Below are 24,559 nucleotides of genomic sequence, written 5' to 3'. Positions count from 1 at the left end.
ATTAGAAGAAAAGATACATAACTTCATGGATAAGCAACAGCTCAGGAACCTTACAGATGCAAAACCAGCCTTAAAGGAAAACGGAAATGTCTACTTTAAGATTACACAGACCAACAGACATGCCAAACTTATACACAAAGATGATATTATATCTCATGACAATCATCTACCTGAATGTCAATGGACTAAATGCACCAATTAAGAGATACGGAGTGGCTAAATGGATAAAAATAATGAACCAAACTTTCTGCTGCCTACAAGAAACACACCTGAATAGTCAGAACAAATAGACTCAAAATCAAAAAGCTGGAGGAGAAACATCCAAATAAACAACACTCTTAAAAAAGCTGGAGTGGCTATATTAATATAAGATGACACCAACTTTAGACTCAGAAAAGTTGTAAGGGACAAAGATGGACAAGTCATTCTAATCAAGGGATATGTGCAACAGGAAGAAATCGAAGTACTAAACATATATGCACCTATTGAGAGTCCAGCAAAATATTTAATATAATTATTGACAAATTTGAAAGAGGATATCAATTGTAACACATTAATTGTGGGAGAACTCAAAACAGCATTGTCAACACTTGATAGGTCAATCAGTCTACACTCAACCAAAATATAGTAGCCCTGACAAGAGAAATAGAAGAAAGAGGCTTGTAGATATATATAGGACAATCCATCCTCAGAAACCTAGATACACATTCTTCTCCAATGTAAATGGGTCATTCTCCAGTATAGACCACATGCTGGCACATAAAACATACCTCCATAAAATCAAGAGGATAGAAATTTTGCAGGCTATCTTTGCTAACCACAAGGCTCTGAAATTAGATGTGAACTACAAAGGGACACAGAAGAAAAACTTTAACACCTGGAAATTAAACACCCTACTAATTAGCAAACAGTGGGTCAGGGATGAAATTAAAGAGGAAAGCAAAACTTTCCTGGAAACAAATGACAATGAAGACACAAATTATCAGAATTTATGGGACACACCAAAAGCGGTACTGATAAGGAAAATTTATAGCTTTGCAAGCACACATAAGGAAGGAAGAAGGGGCATAACTGAATAGCTTAATGATGCAGCTTATAAAATTAGAAAATAATCAACAACAACAAAAAAAGGAGACAAAAGAAAAAAAAGCTTAGAGCAGAAATCAATGAAGTGGAAACCCTAAAAACAATCTGAAATATCAACAAACACATAAATTGGTTCTTTGAAAAAATAAACAATGATAGACCATTGGCTAAACCCATAAAGAAAGAGAGAGAAACTTGATAAACCATAATAGTTATGAAAAGGGGGAGATCATACAGATATTGCAGAGATTCAAAGTGTAATCGGAGAGTACTTTCAGAAACTCTCTACCACTAAACATGCGAACCTGAAAGAAATGGATGAATTCTTGGACTGATAACCTTCCACTGATGATGTAGCATGTCAAAACACCATAGCACTATTGAGGAAATTAAAACGTTTATCAAATGTCTGCCCAAAAACAGAAGTCCAGGCTCAGATGGATTCACTAATGAATTATTTCAAACTTTTCAAAGAAACTACTACCAATCCTGGGCAGGCTCATTCATAAAATTAAAAAAGTAGGAACAGTTCAATATAGCTTTTATGAAGCCAACATCACATTGATACCAAAACCAGATATGGTTTCAAAAAAGAAAATTATAGACCAATATCCCCGATGAACACAGATGCAAAGATCCTCAAAAAAATCCTGGCAAATAGAGATCAATGCCTCATCAAAAAGATCATTCACTATGATCAAGTAGGTTTCATCCCAGAAATGCAAGGATGGTTTAACATCCATAAATCTATCAAAATAATACACAACATCAACATCAACAACAAAAAAAATCATATGATCATATCAATAGATGCAGAAAAAACATTTGATAAGGCCCATCACCCATTCTTGATAAAAACTCTCAGCAAGATGGAATGAAATGAACCTTCCTCAATATAGTTAAGACCATCTACCACAAGCCACTGGCAAATATTATTCTCAATGGAGAAAAACTAAAATCCTCTCCTCTAAATTCTGGTACAAGATTAGGCTGTCCTCTCTCAGCACCCCTATTCAACATATTACTTGAAGTAATTGCTATAACGATTAAACGAGAAAAATATATCGGGCCAGAGAGATAACATGGAGGTAAGAATTTGTCTTGCATGCAGAAGGATGGTGGTTTGAATGTCAGCATCCCATATAGTTCTCTGAGCCTGCCAGGAGTGATTTCTGAGCATAGAGCCATGAGTAACCCCTGAGCGCTGCTGGGTGTGACCCAAAAACCAATATATATATATACAAGGATATGTGTGTGTGTGTATATATATATATATATATATATATATATATATATATATATATAAAGGACTCCAGATAGGAAAGGAAGAATTCAAGCTCTCACAGTTTGCAGATGACATGATATTGTACTTAGAAAACTTAGACTCTACCAAAAGCTTCTAGAAACCATAGATTCATATAGAAATGTGACAGGCTACAAAATTAACACACAAAAATTAATGGATATTTTATATACTAATAACAATATGGAAGAAGTGGACATTAAGAAAACAACTTCATTCATATTAGTTTTACACAAACTCAAACTCAAATATCTTGGAGTCAACTTTACCAAAGACATGAAGGATCTATAAAAAAAGTATAAAACCCTGCTCCAAGAAATGAGACAACACATGAAAATAGAAACATATACCCAGCTTATGGATTGGCAGAATTAACATCATTAAAATGGCAATACTCCCAAAAGCATTGTTCAGATTTAATGTGATCCCTCTAAAGATACCCATGAATTTCTTTAAAGAAATGGATCAAACACTCCTGAAATTCATTTGGAACAATAAACACCATGAATAGCTAAAGCAATCCTTGGGAAAAGGAATATGGGATGAATTACTTTCCTCAATAACAAACTATTACAAAGCAATAGTTATTAAAACAGCATGGTATTGAAATAAAGACAGACCCTCAGATCAGTGGAATAGGCTTGAATACTCAGAGAATGCTCCCCAGACATACAATCACCTAATTTTTGATAAAGGGGCAAGAAACCCTAAATGGAGCAGAGAAAGCCTCTTCAACAAGTAGTGTTGACACAACTGGTTATCCACTTACAAAAAAGCTAACTGAGACCCCCAGCTAACACCATAACACCATGTATGAAGGTAAAATCCAAATGGATAAAAGACTTTGATATCAGACCAGAAACCATAAGATATATAGAGCAACACATAGGTAAAACACTCCATGACATTGAGACCAAATGCATCTTTAAGGAGGAAACAACACTCTCTAAACAAGTGGAAGCAGAGATAAACAGATGGGACTATATTAAGCTGAGAAGCTTCTGCATTTCAAAGTAAATAGTGCCTAGGATACAAGAGCCACCCACTGACTGGGAGAAACTATTCACCCAATACCCATCAAATAAGGGGCTAATATCCAAAATATACAATGTATTGACAGATCTTAACAAGAAAAAACTTCTAACTTTATCAAAAATGGGGAGAAGAAATGAACAATTTCTTAAAGAAGAAATACAAATGGCCTAAAGTCACATGAAAAATGATCCGCATCACTCATCATCAGGGAGATGCAAATCCAAACAACTATGAAGTGCCATCTCACACCATAGAGATTGGCACACATCACAAAGAATGAGAACAAGCATTGCTGGCGGGGATATGGAGAGAAAGGAACCCTTATCCACTGCTGGTGGGAATGCCGTCTAGTCCAACCTCTATGGAAAGTGATATGGAGATTCCTCCAAAAACTGGAAATTGAGCTTCCATTTGACCCAGCTATTCCACTCCTAGGGATATACCCTAGGAACACAGAATACAATACAAAAATCCCTTCCTCACACCTATAATCATTGCAGCACTATTTAAAAGAGCCAGACTCTGGAAACAAACAAGATGCCCTTGAACAGCTGAATGGCTAAAGAAACTGTGGTACATATACACAATGGAATATTATGCAGCCATCAGGAGAAATTAAGTCATGAAATTTTCCTATTCATAGATGTACATGGAATCTATTATGCTGAATGAAATAGTCTCACTCATATATGGTTTTTTTTTCTTTTTTTTGTCCCCCAATTTGTCCCCCAGCAAGGGGCCTGTGTTGAGGTGTATATGGGGTGCCTTTACTGTACCTCCTCTTTCTATACAGCCAGTGTAAAGAACACAGCCTGTGGTAAGATTTGGGAGGCCTTATCTTATCTTTTATTTATTTTATTTTTTTTTTCTTCAGAGCAAACTAAAGTTGTTTTTTTTTTAAAGTAAGAATTCATTTAAAGGACAAAATTGATTAACATAATGAGGTAAACTAATATAACATAATATAGTGACATAACATAACATATAATTGATATAATAATAATACATGTAAGTCAAAGAAAATTTCTGATTAAAAACACAATTTTTTTTTTCATAATGGCTTACATATCTTTCACTGTAGTATTTTGGGTACATATTCACATTGAATCAGGGGAATACCCATCACCTAATATGTCCTCTTCTCAATCAAAAATCAAATATGCTGAAAATAGGCAGAGTCCTGTCTAGAGGCTTCCAACCTCAGTTTGAGAGAGGATGTGAAAAAGTAATTAAAATACCACAACAATACACACACAAAAAAAATATCGAATTAAATAACCGATAAGCACCAAAGCAATAAAGACAGGCACCACACAATAATCTCGGTTCTGAAATCAAATCATACTCAAGTGCAAAAAAGAAAGAGAAAGACAAAACAAAATAAAATAAAATAATATTGGAGACATCAACCGTAATCTCCACACCAAAATAAAGACGTCAAAAAAATAGATCATTTATTCTCCTCTTGCTGCTTTCGTGGTATATGGAAGACTTCTACTTTATCTTGGATGATAAAATCAGACCTGTTTCTAAAGATCTTGGTGGCTGTGCAGATCAGGGATCAGGGAATGGAGTTTATGAAGTCTTTCTTTGTGGTTCTAGCAGTTATGCTTCTTCAATGTCATTTTTTTTGTTTTTTATGTGTTCTAGGTGTTTCAGAATAGTGCTACCATTCTGTGTTTTTCTTTTGTTTTTCATATATGGTTTTTAAGAAAAATAAAAGACATTTTTGCAATAATTCTCAGAGACTAAAGAGAGGAGGGCTGGAAGGCCCAGCTTACCACAAAGGGTGATGAGTGCAGTTTGAGAAATAACTACATTGAGAACCATCTTGGCCATCTTAATGTGAATGAACGTGGAAAGCAGAAAGCCTTTCTGGTGTACAGGCGAGGGTGGAGTGGGGAGGAAGAAGATTTGGGTCATTGGTGATAGGATGTTGGACTGGTGAATGGGGTGTTCTTTACACTACAACCCATCTACATCATATTTGTAATCAAGATATTTAAATAAAGTTATTAATAAAATAAAATGAAAAAAGAATTTCAGGATGAAATTGGAATAGACTTTCAGACCAATGAAATGTAATTTGGAGGTTAAAAATTGACTCTCAGATCTATAGAGAACTAATCAATGACAAAGGAGATGGTTGCATAAAATAGTGCATCTTAAGAGTCTTCAACAGAGGGTTCTGGGAAAATAAGATAGACACATTAAAAGAATAAACAGAAAGAAATTGGAACTAGATCTCATACTATTTGCAAAAGTTAATTAAAAATGAACTAAAGACCTCAAGCTAAGACCAGAATATAAAGAAGTACATTAAGGAAAAAATAGACTGAAGTCTCTAGGATATGGATTTATAATGTATCTTCAATTTTATTTTTTAAATGATACAAAATAAAATAGACAAATAAGATTATATCAAATAAATTCTTCATTGAGTCATAAAAATAATAAAAGGGTTACTTGCTAACCTTGCACTTGTTATTAGTTCTATCCCTGGCACTACATATCCCTGAGCACTGCCCAGAATGATCCTTAAGCACAAAGGCAGGAGTAGTTTTTTATAAAAAATTCTAGCTGAAATAAAATCATATTACTGAGTGGTAGAAATTATTCACATACAATTTATCAGATAAAAAGCCTATATCTAAAATATATAATTCACTCACAAAGCTTAGTAACAAAAAACTAATAATCCCAATAAAAATGGGGAGAGGAGATGAAGATTTATTTTCTTGAGCGGATGTATAGACTGTCAATAGGCATATGAAGATGTCATCATCACTTATTATAGAAATGCAAATCAAAATGAGATGAGGTAGGGAGAGATATAATAAAAAAATATGAGACAAAAACATTGTTCTTGGGGCCTGAGTGATAGCACAGTGGTAAGGTGTTGCCTTGCATGCGGCCAACACAGGAAAATGCCAGTTCGAATCCTGGCATCCCATATGGTTCCCCAAGCCTGCCAGGGAGTGACTTCTGAGTGCAGAGCCAGGTGTAACTCTTGAGCGCTGTGGGGTGTGACCCAAAAACCAAAACCCCAAAACCAAGCAAAACATGTTTTTAGCAAAATGTCATTTGGTTCAGTTTCTATGAAAAACTATAAATTATCCCAAAATTTAGAGAATAGATCTTTATATGACTCTGCAGTTCCACTTTATGACCTCTACTCCCCCAATACAAAAATATCATTTCTAAAAAAAATATATGCACACTTATGCTTTATTATACTGGGTAGTGTACTTACTTTGCAAGTGTCCAGTTTGAGTTTGATTCCCAGACCACCAGGTGTTCCCCTAAGTCCTGACAGGAGAAATTGCTCAGTGCAGAGCCAAGAGTAAGCCTAAATACAGATTGTATGGTCCAATCTCCTCTCCCAGCAAAAGAAAATACGACAGAATTTAGGAATAGGAGGCAACTCAAATGTTGAACAGACAGATAAAAAAAATAGATGGTATCCATATACAATGGACTATGATACATGTGTCAGAAATTATGGAATTACACATTTAATTGAAACATGGAAAAACTGGGGTATCTTGTTAAGTGAAATAAATCAGAGAGAGAAGGACAAATAATAGAGCACATTCATCTGTGAACTATAGATAATAAAAAATAAAAATGAATTAAACCCTTAATAAATCCTTGGCCTTGGATTACAAAATTTGTTACTAAGCAGTGGACTGGTGTGTGTGTGTGTGTGTGTGTGTGTGTGTGTGTGTGTGCGTGGTTTGCTATGTGTGGGAAAAACAAAGAAGTGAAACAGAAGGCACATTAAGAACATCGATGAGGAGAGGGTATTGGGTACTTTATTGTTGGTGGTGTGCAATAACTTTGCATATCAATAGCATAATTATTAACACTTTTATGTTATCTAAAATATAATACAATTAGTTAAAATAATATTGCATAAAACTAGAAATTTAGAGTATTTCTACCCATCTCTAAAATGCCATCTTTTCTTTTGCAGTCACTAGCATACTCCCTAACTGTGTTACTCATTTGTTTTCCTTAAAACCAAGAGTTACCATACTAGATCCTATGAGCAACATTTTTGTGAGATTCTTCAAATTTACTATGTGTACCAGTTAATTATTTTTATTTTTGTAATACTGAAAAATCCAATGTGTTTATTCTTACATATGTCATATTTTAAATAGTTTCATGTTTTCGATCTGAAGATGTTAAAACAAAAGATAATATAAATAAGAACAAAACCAATAAAATATCAAGATTTTAAAACAGCAGAATATTAAAATAAATACTTCGCAGTTGTTTCCTCAAGCTCATGTTCTTCATTGAACACACATCTCTTTTGGCTGTCTCTTGTCTATTAGTTTGTTCTCTTCAGCCCATTTTTTCTTTTGAACATGTATTATGCATGTAGTTAATTATCTGTTTGGGCTTTCTCTTCAAACACATGTTTTCCCTTGAATGAGTTTCAAAATTTTCTATTTCCAAAATAAATAAATAAATAAATAAATAATAAAACATCTTTATCATAATTCTGTAATTTACCAAGTTATTCATAATACAGTCATGTCAGGAATTAAATGTTCAGAAACCAATCTTACCACTAGTGTGGCCTGTCCTTTACTAGTGACCCAAATTTTTCACCCACCACCATAATCTACTCCCTAAAAGGCACAAAAAAATGTACTGCATATTGTTAGAACACAAAGGCAAATGAAATGTTCAAAATTTAGATCAACAATGGTCAATTGCAAAATCACCCCACACACCATATCTCCAAACCCAGGGGAACCGATTCTGAATTAGGGTCGCACAAGAAATAATTCAAACTAGACAGAGGGTGAAACACGTGTAGTCTGGCAAGTATTTTTGTTTTTTTACCTAGTATGGAGAGCCAAAGCTGTATGCCAGAAATGCCCTTTTATTGAATACAGGACCACCGCTGGGTGGGGCAGTAAACCCACCCAGTTTTACAAATTAGCAAATCTTTGTTTGGGGGTAAATCCAAGTTGTAACCAAAATACAAAGAAACCAGAGATGATTTTTGTTTTGGGTAAAATAAGGTGTAATCTAACACCTGCTTCTTTTTGTTAAAAAAATTGAGAGGTACATAAGCCGTGTTCTATTGTTCTCTGCTAGAGGCAGGAACCCCAGATCAGAATTTACATAAGTGGTTATTTTGCATAAGCAGAGTAAAATTTGGCTGTAGCATCAAAGTTTAAACTATATACATCATTCTCAAAACAATGAGCTTTTTCCAATATTTTGTCTTATACAACGCACAACACTTTTTTTATAGACTTCCCTGAACATAAACATTAGAGCCTTTCTGCAGATACACTTAATTTGAAAATTCTCAAACATTCTTATACTGTATCAGAGGGCCTTCAGTGTCCAGGTAAGGGTGGTGCCTGTGTGCACCCTCATTGCATTTCCCAGGGACACTCACTTCTTGAGTACCAGGCCACACACTTTTGAAATGGGAACCACGCCCTAACTCCATGCTCAGTATTTCAAGTGGCCAGGCACCTCAGTAGCAGCTCTAAGCCAGATAGGAGAGCAGAATTGGCCTGTCTGAATGACACAAGATCAGAAGATGTTACACAGGAATAGAAAGATCAGTAAGGGTTGGGGTCTGAGGAGAGGAGGGATCCATGTTCTCATGGAGGGTCCCCCTGGCCTAATCAGTCTTGACTCAGTCCTCCCGGGCCCTAAGACTTGGCTCAAGGACTTTTGTGGGACCCACTGCCCGGATAGTAATTGGGCTCTTACTGTTCTCTGTCTACTCCCCTGCAAAGGCCAGTTTGAGTAGGGGCTGCAGACTTTACTCCCTTAAGGTCTTGCAACAATTTTCATCACTCTCTGGACCCTTCACTCAGTCCCATCTTTGTGAGATTCCTTTTCTGCTCCATGAGGAGCCCTTTTTATTTTGGAGTCAACTTGACCACTAGGCCCAGTGGTCAAGACCACTAGCCCCACATGGAGCCTTGATCACTTCACATATCACTGTACTCTATCCCTAAACACTATCAGAAGTGGTCCCCTGCGGTGTAACTCAACCCTCTTAAATTAGTTTAAGCACACAGAGCAGAGCTGTTTTACAGAAGAGGCTGAGGGGCCCTAGGACAAGCACCCACAGAGGCCGCAAGCCATGTGGACTCATCTCTGCTCTTCCTCTGCCTGATTGTATTTCACTTGCTCGCTGACTACTTTCTCTCCCTCCAGGACTCCTGTTTGTCAAGGCAAAGATGATGCTCCTCAGAGTCTTATCACAGTGACCTCAGGGCTCAAAGGAAGACAGATATACCAGTGACCCTCCTCTTAGTGTTCAACTTACAAATCTCAGGGAAGGAGTGTGATTGGTCCTGCATGTCACATGATCATCCTAAAGGCCAATCACTGAGGAATGTGAAAAATAGGGTCCCTAATTGGCCAGAGACAGATCCTGGAGCCAATTCTGTATATGTGCTGCTGAAGCGAGCACATCCTGGAGCCAATACTGACTCCAGATTCCTATACTAGAGCAACATCACAGCTATCTGTCTGGAGGCTGGAATGATGGTACAATGAGTAGAATGCTTGCCTTGCTCATGGCTGACCTGAGTTTGATCCCCCATTTCCTATATGATTTGATCCCTGGCATCCAATGTGGTTCAATCCTTGGCATACCGAGTTCACCAGGAGTGATGATCCCTGAGTGCACAGTCAGGAGTCAGCCTGATCACCACTACTGTCCCCATCAGAAAAAAGGTATTGTCTAATTTTACTTTACCTAAGTAAACAAACTAAATCAACAACAAAAGGAAAATTATTGAATAAAAGGTAGAAAGTAATTGAATAGTGTGTAAATCAAATGATGAGAATCATTTGTATGGAGATGAATAAAAAATAGACTTGGTAATTATCATGATATGCTATGTACAGAATTTGAATTTTAGTTAATGCTTGAAAGATACATAATAAAAAATAAATGTTAGCTAAGCTTTTAATTTTTAAAATGGAATTACATATATTAGATTTGTATTGGTATGTTTATTTTAATATTTCTGAAATAGTATCTAATTTTAACCTTACTCCAGTAAAGAGAGGCATAATTTGTGATGTGTGATATTATTGTATAAGATTTTGTTTATACCAGATGTGTTTATCTTACTCCTTCCTTTGTAGCTGGAGTATTCATGACAAAGACTTTCTTTGCTGCCCATTTATTTTTCTCTTTTTTCTGAGAGCCCATTATCATTACTTATATGGGTCCTACAGGTACTATTCTATGAAATATGAAATAAAAATTTTAGGAAAGTCATTGAATATGTTTCTCACAAGTATATCAAGAGCTAAGTCTAGTGAACCCTTCTGAGTGTTAAAAGGAACCCCAAAACAGATTTATTCAATGTCAAACTCCTCATACTCCTCATATGTTTACAAGGCAATATATGAATGAGTTTTTTTTATTATTTCTTTACCCTGTTTCTACTGCTCTGTTTTTTCTATTGTATTCTGTTTGCTATGATTTACTTGCTGTTTCTAGAACATGCTAATAATGAAGTAGTTTTCATACTACTGTAAACTTAGTTCTTCTTAGTTGTATTTTTTGAGTATTTATAGTTCCTTTTCTTCAACTTTTTGTGTAAATATTACTTTTTTCAAATTATCCTGTCTATACCATTTATTACTGCATCTAGCGTAGTCAAAATAATTCAAGTGCTGAGGATCCTGGTGGTCCTACTGGTGATTCTTAATTCATTGAGCATGGGTCCAGTGTAAGAACTCAAGTTGCATTACTAACTTGGGCCCTGCAGTGCTGGGGGTTCTCTGGGGCCTCAAGTAACCTCTATCAGATGGTGCTGGAAATCAAACTAAGTTACACCCTAACCACTGTTCTATTGACTCCAGCATCACTATGATTATACTTATTCTTCTCTGCTATCCCTGCTGCCCACTGGACAGTGTTTATATATTTTATTAGTTATTGTAAATGAATGAATTATTCTTTTTTATTGTAAGAATTTATTCAAGAGACAAAATTGATTAACATATTGAGATAAACTAACATAATATAATATAGTAACATAACAACATAACATATAATATAATTAATAAAATATAATAATACATGTAAGTCAAAGAACATTTCTGATTAAAACACATTTTTTATCATAATGGCTTATATATCTTTCACAGTAGTATTTTAGGTACATATTAACATCGAATAAGAGTAATACCATCACCAAATATGTCCTCCCCTCATCCCAGTTTTCTTTTTTTTTTTCTTGCCCCTTGCCTTACACAGACCCTTGTTTTTATCCCCCAGATTCAGGTACCACCCAATGGTGGGATCAGATACCACCCAATGGTGGAAGCAGAATCAGGTACCACTAGGGTAGGGGCAGAATGCCAGGTCACACCCTAGGGTAGGGCACAATCACCAATCAGGGTAGGGTCAGTAACATAATAATCCCATAAAATGTTTACATACACAACAGAAAACAGTACATTAGATTTGCTTTTGCATTTCTACTTGATCTGAAAAACTTGATTTTTTATTTATTTTTTATATATTTTATTTAAACACCTTGATTACATACATGATTGTGTTTGGGTTTCACTCATGTAAAGAACACCACCCATCACCAGTGCAATATTCCCATCACCAATGTCCCAAATCTCCCTCCACCCCATCCGATCCCCGCCTGTACTCTAGACAGGTTTTCCATTTCCCTCATACATTCTCATTATTAGGACAGTTCAAAATGTAGTTATTTTCATCCCAGTTTTCTTTCTGCAACCCATATTCTCCACCATCAGCCCCCGGGCTGCTAGAGTAGGTGGTCTCCTCTTTGTCTAGCTTACTATTAGTGATCATATATCTGTTTGGTCCTGGAACCCTCCCTTGTTTCCCCCTCTATTTAAGAGGCAGAGCTAGATAAATTGAGTTATGTGGTTTTGTTTGAAGGAAAGAAAAGCGATAGATTGGGGTACAAAAAAAGAAGTCAAATATGCTGAAAATGGGCAGAGTCCTTCTAGAGGTTTTCAACCTCAATTTGAGAGAGGATGAGAAAAAGGTAATAGAAACACCACAACAATACAGAAAAAAAAATCAAATTAAATATCCAGTGAGCACTACAGCAATAAAGACAAGCACCACACAATAGTCTCGGTTCTGAAATCAAATCATGCTGGAGTGCAAAAAGGAAAAAGAAAGATAAGATAAAATAAAGTAAAATAAAATATTGGAGACATCAACTTCAATCTCTACACCAAAATGAAGACATCAAAAAAATCAATCGATAAATAAATATGTGGAAAAATGATTGTTTTGTGCTTTTTTTCCGTTTTGTCCCCCCTGCATAGACACAGTAACTATTGGGGATATTGTAGAGGTAATTCCCTTGGTCTAGGAGATACAGGGTTTCTTCACCCCTGAAGTATATTGTCATGGGTTTAACTATAGACTCCTTGCATGATCATTTACTCTCCCCTTGGTGCTTTCGTGGTGTATGGAAGACTTCTGCTTCGTCTTGGATAGTAACATCAGACCTCTGTATCTAGAGATCTTGGTGACTGTGCAGCTCAAAGAATGGAGCTTATGATGAAGTCTATCTTTGTGGTTCTAGGTAGTTATGCTTCTTCAGTGTCGTTTTATTCCATCTTCTGTAGTTGGTGGTCTTGGTCATTATGTTGCTCCTAGGATGGAGCCTGGGATAAGATCTTTAGTTATGTTTCCAGAAGACCCGTTCAGTTGCGGTTGTCTGAGTCAGACCTCTGGAATTGGAGATCTTGTTTGTTGAACAGATCGTAGACCAAAAGCTAGGCTAGAGCTTTTTGTTGCTGTTATTGTTGTTGTTGGTCCCTGGATGCGTACTGTCCAGTCCTGGTTGTAACAGGTTTTGCACAGAAAAAGGGTGACATGTTTTCTGATGTCTTATCGTTGGCTGATGAGGAAGGACAACTTGCTCTTAGATCAAGTTGTTCTCATTTCCTCGTTGTCAGGTTATCAATTTAGAACTGGTGCATGTTGGAGTCAGAGCAGCATTATGAATGTCCTGGAGGGGTTTTGGCTCCTGGAGTTGCTGTGGAGAGCTCTGTCGTTTCTATGTCTGGGATCCAGGAGTTAAGGCTGGATGGTCGGTGTCTAGTTCCCTGGAGCCTAAGTTGTTTCTACATGACATACGTTCAGGGTGGGAGATGTCCTTGTTTTGTAAATAAGTATGAGTTCTTATCCCTAGTAGATAAGAGCTTGTTTTTACACATACAATTTCCCCTTTGTTTAATATGTCTTTGCAGGAGGAAGTGGTGCTACATTATATTACTGGTGGATTTGGGGGTGGAGAGAAAAGAAACCAGACTCCCTACAAAAACATATATAAAGGAAAAAAAAGATTAAATAAAAGTGAGGCTGGGAGAGATTGCACGGAGACAAGGTGTCTATCCTTCCTGTAGAAGGACGGTGGCTCAGATTCCGGCATCCCCAATGTCCCCCCATGCCCACCAGGGGCGTTCTCCAAGCATAGAGCCAGGAGCACCCTTTGAGTGCTGCCAGAAGTGACCCAAAAGAAGCAAAAAAAAAAAAAAATCAAATCAAATAACAAAAACTAAAACAAAACAAAACAAACAAAAGAAACTAACAAGAATAAAAAAGAAAAGATAAAATAAAAACAAAACAAAGAAAAAGGGAGAAAGTGATACAGGAGATCACTTTATATTTGGGGAGAAACCGGATAAAAGGTTGTGTTATATAGGTCTATACTTATGATGAAAGTATAGGCTTCCCCATTGTCTTCTGAGATTTCCTTGTGAGGTGTGGGGTCCAGGCAGGGAGGTCTTGGGTAGAGTTCTTGCAGTGGGGGTCCTTTGGAGCTAGTTCCGATATCAAGTCACAGTCCACATTAGGGAGAGGTGATTAGCAGGGCCACATTGCATGGGTCAGTCGGGGTGTTGGTTGTATTTTCTTGCCGGGAACGACATGAGAGTTTGAGTGGGTGTCTCTTCACTTGGGTAGTGGGTACTGGCTCGTTGGGGTAGGAAGTCGGTCTTGATGCCTACTGGATTAAAAATTTAGGGTGAAGAGTTATAGTGTGGTGGGGATATCGGGGATGGGATTGAGGGGTGAAGGAATAGTCAGATTTCTGGTGGGGGGAGAGGGAATATTATATGGGAGGGGTTATATAGGGTATAGGTATGGGTTGATTGTGGATTGTCCCTTAAGGAGGATTCCTATCATATAGAAGTTAACTTAGGTGTACATTAATATAGAGAGGTGTGGAGAGCAAGAGGTGTGATGAGTACTAAGTATAGTACTTGTAAGGAAAGGAAACTAATAGATCAACTTTTGGGTATGTATAGGTTTCGTTTCTCGAGTACTGACCATTGTGTTAGTGAGGTCTATCTATATAGGTGTTTACTCTTTGCAGTTTTGTCCACAGCGCCCTATATGTCAACATTCCTTTCCTATAGAGGAGGAAACCATGTGGTTTTTATTTGACATAGATTGAATTGATGGTAGTGAGAAGGAGAAGGTGGAAGAAGAGAGAGGCAAGAAGAGAGACTAGGAAAAACAAAACAAACCAACAATCAAACACCACCAACAACAAAAATACGGAGTAATGAGAAGAGAGGATATAAGAGTAAGGGCATGTTAGTTTGCTTGAACGTGTTCGATGCTTTGGCCCTGTGGTAAAAATCTGTAGGTCTGGGGCCGGGTAGGTGGCGCTGGAGGTAAGGTGTCTGCCTTGCAAGCGCTAGCCAAGGAAGGACCGCGGTTCGATCCCCCGGCGTCCCATATGGTCCCCCCAAGCCAGGGGTGATTTCTGAGCACATAGCCAGGAGTAACCCCTGAGCGTCAAACGGGTGTGGCCCAAAAACCAAAAAAAAAAAAAAATCTGTAGTTCTCGGTTGTTGCTTTGGTGATCTGGCTGGTCATGTGCTTCAGGTCCTAAAAGAAGGCATAATCTAGAGATAAAGGGTATGGTAAAGAGTTTTATCCGGCCATTTTCATGATTCAAGCAGAGTATGCTGCCTCGTGTGACTGAGCACCGAGGTACCACCATAGGATGTTCACACTTTGTATCCAGGAACCCGTATGGACAGAAAAACTGAGCGGTTATTTTAAATGTGGTAAAGTTAAGGCATTCGAATATATTGTTTTGAAGTGTTTCTTTTGGACTCAGTAATTTCCCGTCATAATCTTTACCTGTACTCCTATATAAGATCCTTAGTAAATTATTATGGTCCTTTGTAGTAAAAATATAATTACATACCTGTTCTCTATACGCTGCTGTTTCTGTTGTTGCTGGTTTCTTTATAATATAATGTGTAGTCAGGCTTTGTGTTGTTTCTCTCCCCTTTGTTTTGGGCTCTACTCCCCAGTATATGGTGATTATTAAAGTGTTTGAGGTTTCTATCCTGTTTTACCCTGTTATTTAATCGTGGGGTATTGGTTGTTTATCTGGTGTATATTCTAGATACTTCAGAATAGTGCTATCATTCTGTGTTTATATTTTGTCTTCTGTCTTGCTTCGTTTAACATAATATGTTCTAGGTCCATTCATGTTGCTGCAAAGTCTGTGACTGTATCATTCAATGAATGAATTATTCTTTCCCTTATTGAACCCAAAGGCATGAGTATATATTTTTGCTTTAGAATTTATTTCTAGGGCTATAAGTGGGAAGAGTTACTATGTAAAGTAAATCTGTTTTTAACAATAATATGAAAAAGGTGGTGGAGAGATTATATCCAAGGACTCAGTTAATAAAACATTTGATAGTTGATTTTATCTCTAGATGAGTAAGATGTCCAACATATTTAGCTACTGGCATTTATTATTAGTATATCTAAAATGGAATGGTAATTAGATAATGGATAAAAAGGGAGAAACAGGTAGTATAACCAAAGATAGCACATGAATATTCTAAATTTTACATTAAATTGCTGAGTTTGTTCATAATTCCTTTGACTTTTTTTGGTCTCAATGACATTTAATTCCATATTTAGCATTAACATGTTAGAAGATACTTATTTTTCCTGAAGGTATTTTTTGTCATGCTTTATCTAACTTGGTTTACTGTGTTTTTCATTTGCTTTGTAAATCGAACATAGAAAACTCTTAATGTCATGGGAATTAAAAGTAGAGCTCTCATGATGAATGACCTGGGGACTCAGGCCACTGAATCATCAAATGGTCACCAGAAGCTATTGAAAGAGCTAAAAGGGGAGGAAGGGGAAAAAAAAGGATTAAGAAGGAAATATTTAAAAATTCAATAATAGTGAATAGATTCATTTTGGAGGTGTGTGCTTTTGGTCAGGTAAGTTGAGATAGTACGTTATCAATATACTAATATTATCACTTATTTTTATTATATTGTAGTAAATGCTACAATTTTACATTACAAAACTCTTTTATTCTCCCTTAATCCCTTCTTTATTTTCTACCCATTTAAGCCTCAACTTTAGTTTTTTAATTTTATAAGCTTTAAATACTTATTGATTACAGGGTTGCCAAAGCTAAACTGGAACTTTTATTTCTGATTTTCTAGGTTGTATACATTGTTTTATATATCCTTATTGTGTCTTTAACTTACAGAGGAAATTCTGAATCTAGCTTATACTTCACTTTCACCTTAGAAATTGCTTCTAATATTAATTTCTTAAAACTTCTGTGAGTAGTCATTGTTTTAAAGTTCTCTTGTCATTAATTTTAATTAAATATGTAAAGTAAATGTGAGAAAGCGTTGTCATAAATAATTCACACACTTATTAATATGCATTTATTAATATTGTTAACAAGTGTTTATTAATATTATTATACAATCATTAATATTAAATATTAATATGCATTCATTAATATACATGCCCACAACCTTTCAAATATTTGCTTTTGCACCAACACTAAAATGACTGTCAGGGGGCAGCTTTTAAGAATGAGCTAAACTATGCTTTGGAGAATTTCATAGGAGGTAAGTCAAATGTAATTAAAAAAAGTATTATTAGAGGCTTTCGAGTAGCATAATATGCTGGTAAAAAAGAGGAACTTCTAGTACATACTAGAAGAGAGAGGCAGTTTCATGGATGGATAGGTTAGAACAAAAATAATAACAAAATCAAAATCGCCAGAAGTATCTTTAATGCAGATTCTAGGTTAGAGTACCTATATACTTGAAAGAACAAGAATTGACTTTGCAGGTCACTTCACTTTGATGTTTATGAAATGAAGCAAGAGGTTGGGAGATGAGCTGCCATCTATTTGATGGCAAGAGCTTTTTATTCCATTCTCAGATGTTGGGAAGATAGAAATTACTGAGGAATTTTAATCAGTGGGCACGTAATGGAATATCTAGGTTCAACTTGGTCATGCTGAGGTACGTGCTTTTCTTTGAATATTAATAGAATCACTCTTTTTGTTTATTTTTTTGTTTTTGTTTTTTATTGGGGGGCACAACCGGTGACGCTCAGGTGTTACTTTTGGCTATGTGCTCAGAAATCACTTCTGTTTTGGAGGATCATACGGGATGCCAGGGATTGAACTGTGGTCCATCCTAGGCTAGTGTCAGCAAGGCAGACACCTTACTACTCCACACCACTGCTCTGGCCCCAGAATCACTCTTTGCTTTTTTTATTTTTTCCCTTTTCACCACATGGCCGCTTCTCTCTCCCTTTTGCTGTTATCTCCTTTGCTTCACATTTTAACCTTTTCTTCACTAGATTACCATTGAAGTAGTTGCTTATAAAGTAAACACTACACATGCTTAAGAATCTAATGAAAGTTTTCTCACAAATATAATATTTCATTATGGTGATGATTCTCTGGGAATATTTTGAATATTCGGACCATTATAATGCTTTACAGTTAAATAGTTGTATCACACTTGTCAAACCAATTTTTATTAAAAAAAATACTTAACTTGTTTATCTACTTGAAATCTGAGCTTAGAGTTCTATTACTCTTCAACCTCTCATTCATTTTCTATTTAAGAATATACACCTTTATGTCAAAAGCAACAAAAGGTAAATTTTTATATTATTTATTTCATCACTTATTTTTGTTAACACATGGGTTATTCCTGGCTGTTTTTTTCAGGTCATTCCCTGTGATTCTAGGGAGACAGTGTGGTTTTGGAATCAAATCCAGCCTTCTAAATGACAAACCAGGTATTCAGACCGTTGAAACATCTTTCCAACCTGTTTTAGACTATCATACAAAATCATAGATATTAGCACAACAAACATAAATATGCAGTCATACTACACAATTATTTTTGTATAGCAGAAGTAAATTACACATACGATCCCATTTTTGTAGACCCACTACTGGTGATATTTAATGTGAATTTGGAGAATTGTTTAAATTAAAAGTTACTGTTAACGACATTGTTTCTAAACTTAAAATCAGACTATTTTTTATTAAAATAGGTTATTTTTAGAGATATTTATTTTTAATAGTTTTTATATAAATGCACTACCATTTGCTTAGTATTTTTTCTGATTAAAATGTGTTAGAATTTGAGGTATAAGTGTTTATGCATATGTAAACATATATGATAAATATATGCTACATAAACATATTTACTCTTACTTTAGTATCATAAAGCTATATTTGTACATTTGATTTGCTCATTTATTTTGGGGGAAGTCTCCTGAGCTATATTTGATTATGTTTAAATTCTTATTGTATATGTTTTAATTATTATCATTATTATATTATGTTTAAATGTTAAATGGGAATTGAACATGCCTAGCATATGCCATTTTTAACTACTTCCCAACACTCTTTGTACTGTGCAAGTTATAGCTTAAACGCTTGAAGAATGTGTAAGAAGAATGCTTTTTTTGTAAGTGAAACTGTGTAAATACTTGAAGTGCTTGTTTTCTAGTCTGTCTTTTTCTCATTGTCTGTTGATCAATAAAATAAAAAATAATGTATCTGATCCCTGTTTATGATGACAAAACATCAAAAAATTTTAAGTGGTTTTTGTACATTTGTTATTCCTGTTGTTACTCATGCATCAATATTCACTATTAAAAAATTAGATACTTTCTTTGAGCAATCTTTAACTTCATACCAAATACAGTACAAATATAGTACCAAATACAATAGTTTGATGAATTTTCTTCTCTTTTATTGATTTCTCAAGTGGACTGAATCTATACAGAAAATAGGAAAGAGAAAAACAAAAGTAGTTACTAGATCTTCTATATGTTTTTAATATAGACAATAGAAAAATAAGAAAAATAGGCTATAAGAAATAATTTTCTATTAATTTAAATTTTATCAGTAATCTTCTATTGGTACTTTAAATATTTTTACATTTTAAACTCCAGAATAAATATCTAAATTATAAAAGTAATACATTGTGTGATCAAAATCTTTTGATAAATTATAGGTTATTTGGAACTGGAGCAGTAGTGCAGTGGTAGGACACTTGCCTTGTAACGCAGCTGACTCAGGACAGAACTGAGTTTGAGCCCTGGCATCACATATGGTCACCCAAGCCAGGAGTGATTTCTGAGTGCATAGCCAAGAGTAACCCCTGACATCACCAGGTGTGGCCCAAAAAATAAAAAAATATACACACACATATATGTATATATATATATGTTTTTTAAAATTCCACTCTGTTTATAGTTGCTCCATTTTTCTTTGGTCCCTCCTGTTTTTATTTCCTCAATTTTTCCCTATTAAATCTACTATTCTGTACTCTTACAAAGAATTTCTTTTTTTTTTTGTTTGTTTGTTTGTTTGTTTGTTTTTTGGGCCACACCCGGTGACGCTCAGGGGTTACTTTTGGCTATGCACTCAGAAGTCGCTCCTGGCTTGGGGGACCATATGGGACACCGGGGGATCGAACCGCGGTCCGTCCTAGGCTAGCGCTAGCAAGGCAGACACCTTACCTCTAGCGCCACCGCCCGGCCCTACAAAGAATTTCTTAACATTATTCCTGTAATATTTCCTTTATATTAACTTCATGATATTCATTCTTGACTGACCTATATGACTTCCAAGTTAACTTTTGGCTACAGAGTGTCTGGAACTCCAATTCACTTATGTTGCTTTCCTGTTGAGGTAGTGCAAAGTTTTGCCCATGTATTAATCTAGACATTATGTGAAATGGTATACAGAGAAGTGAACATTTAAGAAAATAAGACTAGAGGTAGAATTTGTGGTATCAGTATAATTAGAAAACACGGTATTATTCAAATGTGGAACTAGAATCTAAATTTAGTTTGTTTCAACATATTTTAGAAAATTAAGTGAAAAAAGTTAGGCTAAAATCTATAACAGAAATTATCATTTGTGTCTATGAAATACTTTTATATCACATATATTAAAATCAACTATTGATGATTCATGCAATATATAAATATAAAATAATAATCTTACTTTTTCTGGAAATGTCAGTTAAATACTTATTCATAAATTTGATCTCATAACTATCTTTTATTATTCAATTATACTTCCTTTATATATTTCCAGTCTTATATTTTTTGATATGTGACTCCTCAGTTTCATAATGAATACTTTAATTCTGTATTGTAAACATTAGGTGACTTATCAGGTATAATGATATATAGTAACAGCAAATTTTTAGTTTATTTACTATTATTAAAAGAAGCAATTCTTTTTGAATTGAGTTTTTAGTTGTAATTTATGGGTATATTTTTTCTTTTTAGTGAAACAAATAGTTTTTATTGAGCTAAATTTATTTATAAAAGTGGGGGAAGATGAAAGAAACACTTGTTTAAAGAAGAACATTAGCTTGAAAGCAAGCAAACAAAAAGACAGGGAAGCAAGCCAGAAAGATATATGTTCAAAGAAAACGTGGTTTTGAGAAAGCAAGCCAATTTATTGTGAATTTCTTTAAGGGAGGAAGGAATAAATAAAGGATAGCTGAAGGAAATAAGAAAGGAGAGTAGGAAGGAAGAAAATGAAGAAAGAAGGTAAAAGAAGGAAGGAGAGAGGGAAGAAGGAAGGAGAGAGGGAAGAAGGAAGTAATGAGAAAGAAAAAGAGAAGAGGAAAGAGTTGGTTTCTTATTTTGAATGTACTTTCTTGAGATTTATTAATTTATATAATCTCTACCAGTGAAAGTGATTTATCTGTCTCATCCTTATTAATTATAATATTTTATTTTAAATTTTATTATTTGGGGGGGCACAATGCTTAGGGGTTACTCTTGATTCTGTGCTCAGAAACTACTCCTGGCAGACTTGGGGTCCACATGAGATGCTGGGGATTGAATCCCAGTCATTCATGTGCAAGGCAAACACTACCAGCTGTATTCTTGCTTTGACCTCCAATTCTTAAAAAAAAAAAAAAAAGATTTCTCTTCTTTCAATAGGTTCTTTATTATTGTTGCTGCTATTGTTGAACTTAATTTGTCATTGATAGCACCTGGTATTGGCCTCACACATGGAAGGCATGTGCTCTACCACTGAGCCAAATCTCTGGCTCATCAATAGTCATTTTATGTTTTGGTTTAAAATTGATATGTTGGGGCCAGAGCGATAGCACAGTAGTAAGGCCTTTACCTTGCACAGTGCCAACACAGGATGGACCGGTTTCAAATTCCAGCATCCCATATGGTCCCCCGAGCCTGCCAGGAGTTACTTCTGAAAGAAAAGCCAGGAGTAACTCCTGAGCACCGCCGGGTGTGACCCAACTGCCCCAAAATAATAATATTAAAAATAAGAAAATTGATATATCACATATTATTTTCTTCATTTAGAACTGATTTTAAATTAAAAGTGGTTAATCCTTGCTCTTGTAGAACTATTTCCCAAAATATTGTATATACTATTACTTTTAAACTGATTATATTAACTCCATATATATAACTCCATATTAAACTATATATATTATTTATCTATCTCTCCAGATATCATATAAGTATGCACATATAAAATATATAATTTTTATTTTAATATGTTTTCTGTTATTCCTCTCATTTGTTAGCGAAGGGTATGATTAAATTGTTTTTTCCTTTAATATTTCAAAAATATTCCTGTAATTTTAATATTTAAGTACTCAGCTGAATTGAAAGACAAAGATCAATATTATTTCAAGTTTTATCTGTTTTCCAGCACCGTTGAATAATTCACCAATCTACACTGATATAATATGGTTCTTTAATATTCTCTTGGTAGAGCACACTAAATTTATTTTACTGCTTTCATCAAATTCTTTACTTGGAAGATTATAGTCTGAATGTAGAAGTATGGTCAAGTTTCTCCTTAAATTGCTAGTATCTTTCTATTTTTTCTTATAATGGATGCAAGATTAAATTTGCTATACCTGATCTGAATTACCATGTGCTTGTTTCAATGGGCTTTTTGTAAGAGGATCTTTGTACATGGCTTTTACAAATTATGGACTATTACATTTATTCTTTGGTAGAAATATTATATTTGGCATAATCTGAATACTTATCACTGCTTATTTAGTCATATTTTCTTATCATAATGTTTTGTTCCTTTAAACCAGTGCTTCTCAATTATTTTCTGTCGTGCCCCCCAGGAAGAAGAAAACATTTTTCACGCTGTCCCCCCTGTGACTGTAAATAGTATCTTTATTAAAAAAAACTTTAACCTGCAAAAACAAAATTATTTAAAATAATTTGAGCTGATTTTTTTAATCAGAGGTGATGTCTGGATTAATAGCTACAATGAGCATGTTTTGCAATGCATAGCTTTTCGAAGCGGGGTTTGAAGCAGGACACAGCAACTCTCAGCTCCAGAGACATACAGAGACATAAACACGGGGCTTAGCTTGTTATGACAGTGTTTGCAGAGGTCAAACGCGCCCCCTTATACGGAGTCTTGTGCCCCTCAACCCCCGGTGCATGCCCCACTATTTGAGAACCACTGCTTTAAACCAAGTATGAGGATTCTATCAGTAATTATAAGTTATTTAATCTTTATAACCACCTTTATCATGCAGTTTCCATATCCAAATTAACATTTTAAGTCAAATTGACTTAGTGCCTGCCATATGACAGATGCTAAAGAGGTATTATTTATTCCAAACTGTGCACACACATTAAACTCATTAGTGATATTACTTGAATGAACAAATAACTACATGCATTTGAACACCTTTTGACTTTTAGTGTGACTTAATTTGTGTAAATACCTAATTCAATAAGAACTTGTGTTTGAAATTTTTTTTAAAAAAACACTTTGTTTTTATTTTGTTTTTGGTCTTTTAGGTATCATCAGCCAAAATCTAATGTATGAAACAAATTACTCTGAAGTGTCTGAATTTATATTCTTGGGACTTTCTAATTCTAGACCAATGCAACATTTTCTTCTTGTCTTTGCTACAGTGTTTTACACAACAATAGTCTTGGGAAATCTCCTTGTTATGCTTACAGTGACTTCTGATCTTCATTTACATTCCCCAATGTACTTCCTTCTAGCCAATCTCTCTTTCATTGATTTGTGCCTTTCTACATTAACAGTTCCTAAGATGATTTCTGACCTGTCCTCTGGACATAAAACCATATCTTTCCATGGGTGTGTTATACAGATATTTATTCTTCATGTTCTGGGTGGATCTGAAATGGTATTGCTCATTGCCATGGCCTTAGATAGATATGTAGCAATTTGTAAGCCCCTCCATTACTTGACAGTTATGAGTACACGGATGTGCATTTTGCTTGTCTCTGGTGCTTGGAGTATAGGCCTCGTTCACTCAGTGGTCCAGTTAGTTTTTGTTATCCATTTGCCATTTTGTGGTCCCAATGAGATAGATAGCTTTTACTGTGACCTACCTTGGTTTATCAAACTTTCCTGCATAGACACTTATAATTTGGAATTCATGGTTACTGCCAACAGTGGGTTCATTTCTATGGGAACTTTCTTCTTATTGATTATCTCTTATATTTTTATCCTGGTCACAGTATGGAAACAATCTTCATCTGGTTTGTCCAAGGCCCTATCTACTCTCTCAGCTCACATCACTGTGGTGGTATTGTTCTTTGGACCATGCATCTTTGTTTATGTGTGGCCTTTCCCCACAGTGCCAGTGGATAAGTTTCTTGCAATTCTTGACTTCCTGATAACACCCATTCTAAATCCTGCAATTTACACATTGAGGAACAAGGACATGATGAGTGCAATGAGGAGACTGAGTAACCAACTACTGAAGTTGAGGAAGAGCCTCTAA

General features: G+C 35.3%; 1 protein-coding gene and 1 non-coding gene across 2 annotated transcripts; one reads left to right on the top strand and one right to left on the bottom strand.

Moving 5' to 3' along the window:
- Positions 1-4,131: 4,131 nt before the first annotated feature.
- Positions 4,132-4,258, bottom strand: LOC126002719 (small nucleolar RNA SNORA51). The gene has a single exon (XR_007493385.1). It is a non-coding gene; the product is annotated as a small nucleolar RNA SNORA51 (small nucleolar RNA).
- A 19,362-nt stretch (positions 4,259-23,620) lies between these two features.
- LOC126001392 (olfactory receptor 4F6-like) lies at positions 23,621-24,559 on the top strand. Its single transcript, XM_049768652.1, has one exon. It carries the CDS (start codon positions 23,621-23,623, stop codon positions 24,557-24,559), a length of 939 nt encoding a protein of 312 aa, XP_049624609.1.

Source organism: Suncus etruscus, chromosome 2 (genome assembly GCF_024139225.1).
Source record: "Suncus etruscus isolate mSunEtr1 chromosome 2, mSunEtr1.pri.cur, whole genome shotgun sequence".
NCBI classification, from domain to species: domain Eukaryota; kingdom Metazoa; phylum Chordata; class Mammalia; order Eulipotyphla; family Soricidae; genus Suncus; species Suncus etruscus.
Note: the sequence above shows the minus strand (reverse complement) of the source record. Positions and strands in the feature narration are given on the sequence as shown.

Coding starts and splice junctions, on each gene's coding strand:
- LOC126001392 (XM_049768652.1), top strand. CDS start 23,621: ATGTATGAAACAAATTACTCTGAAGTGTCTGAATTTATATTCTTGGGA.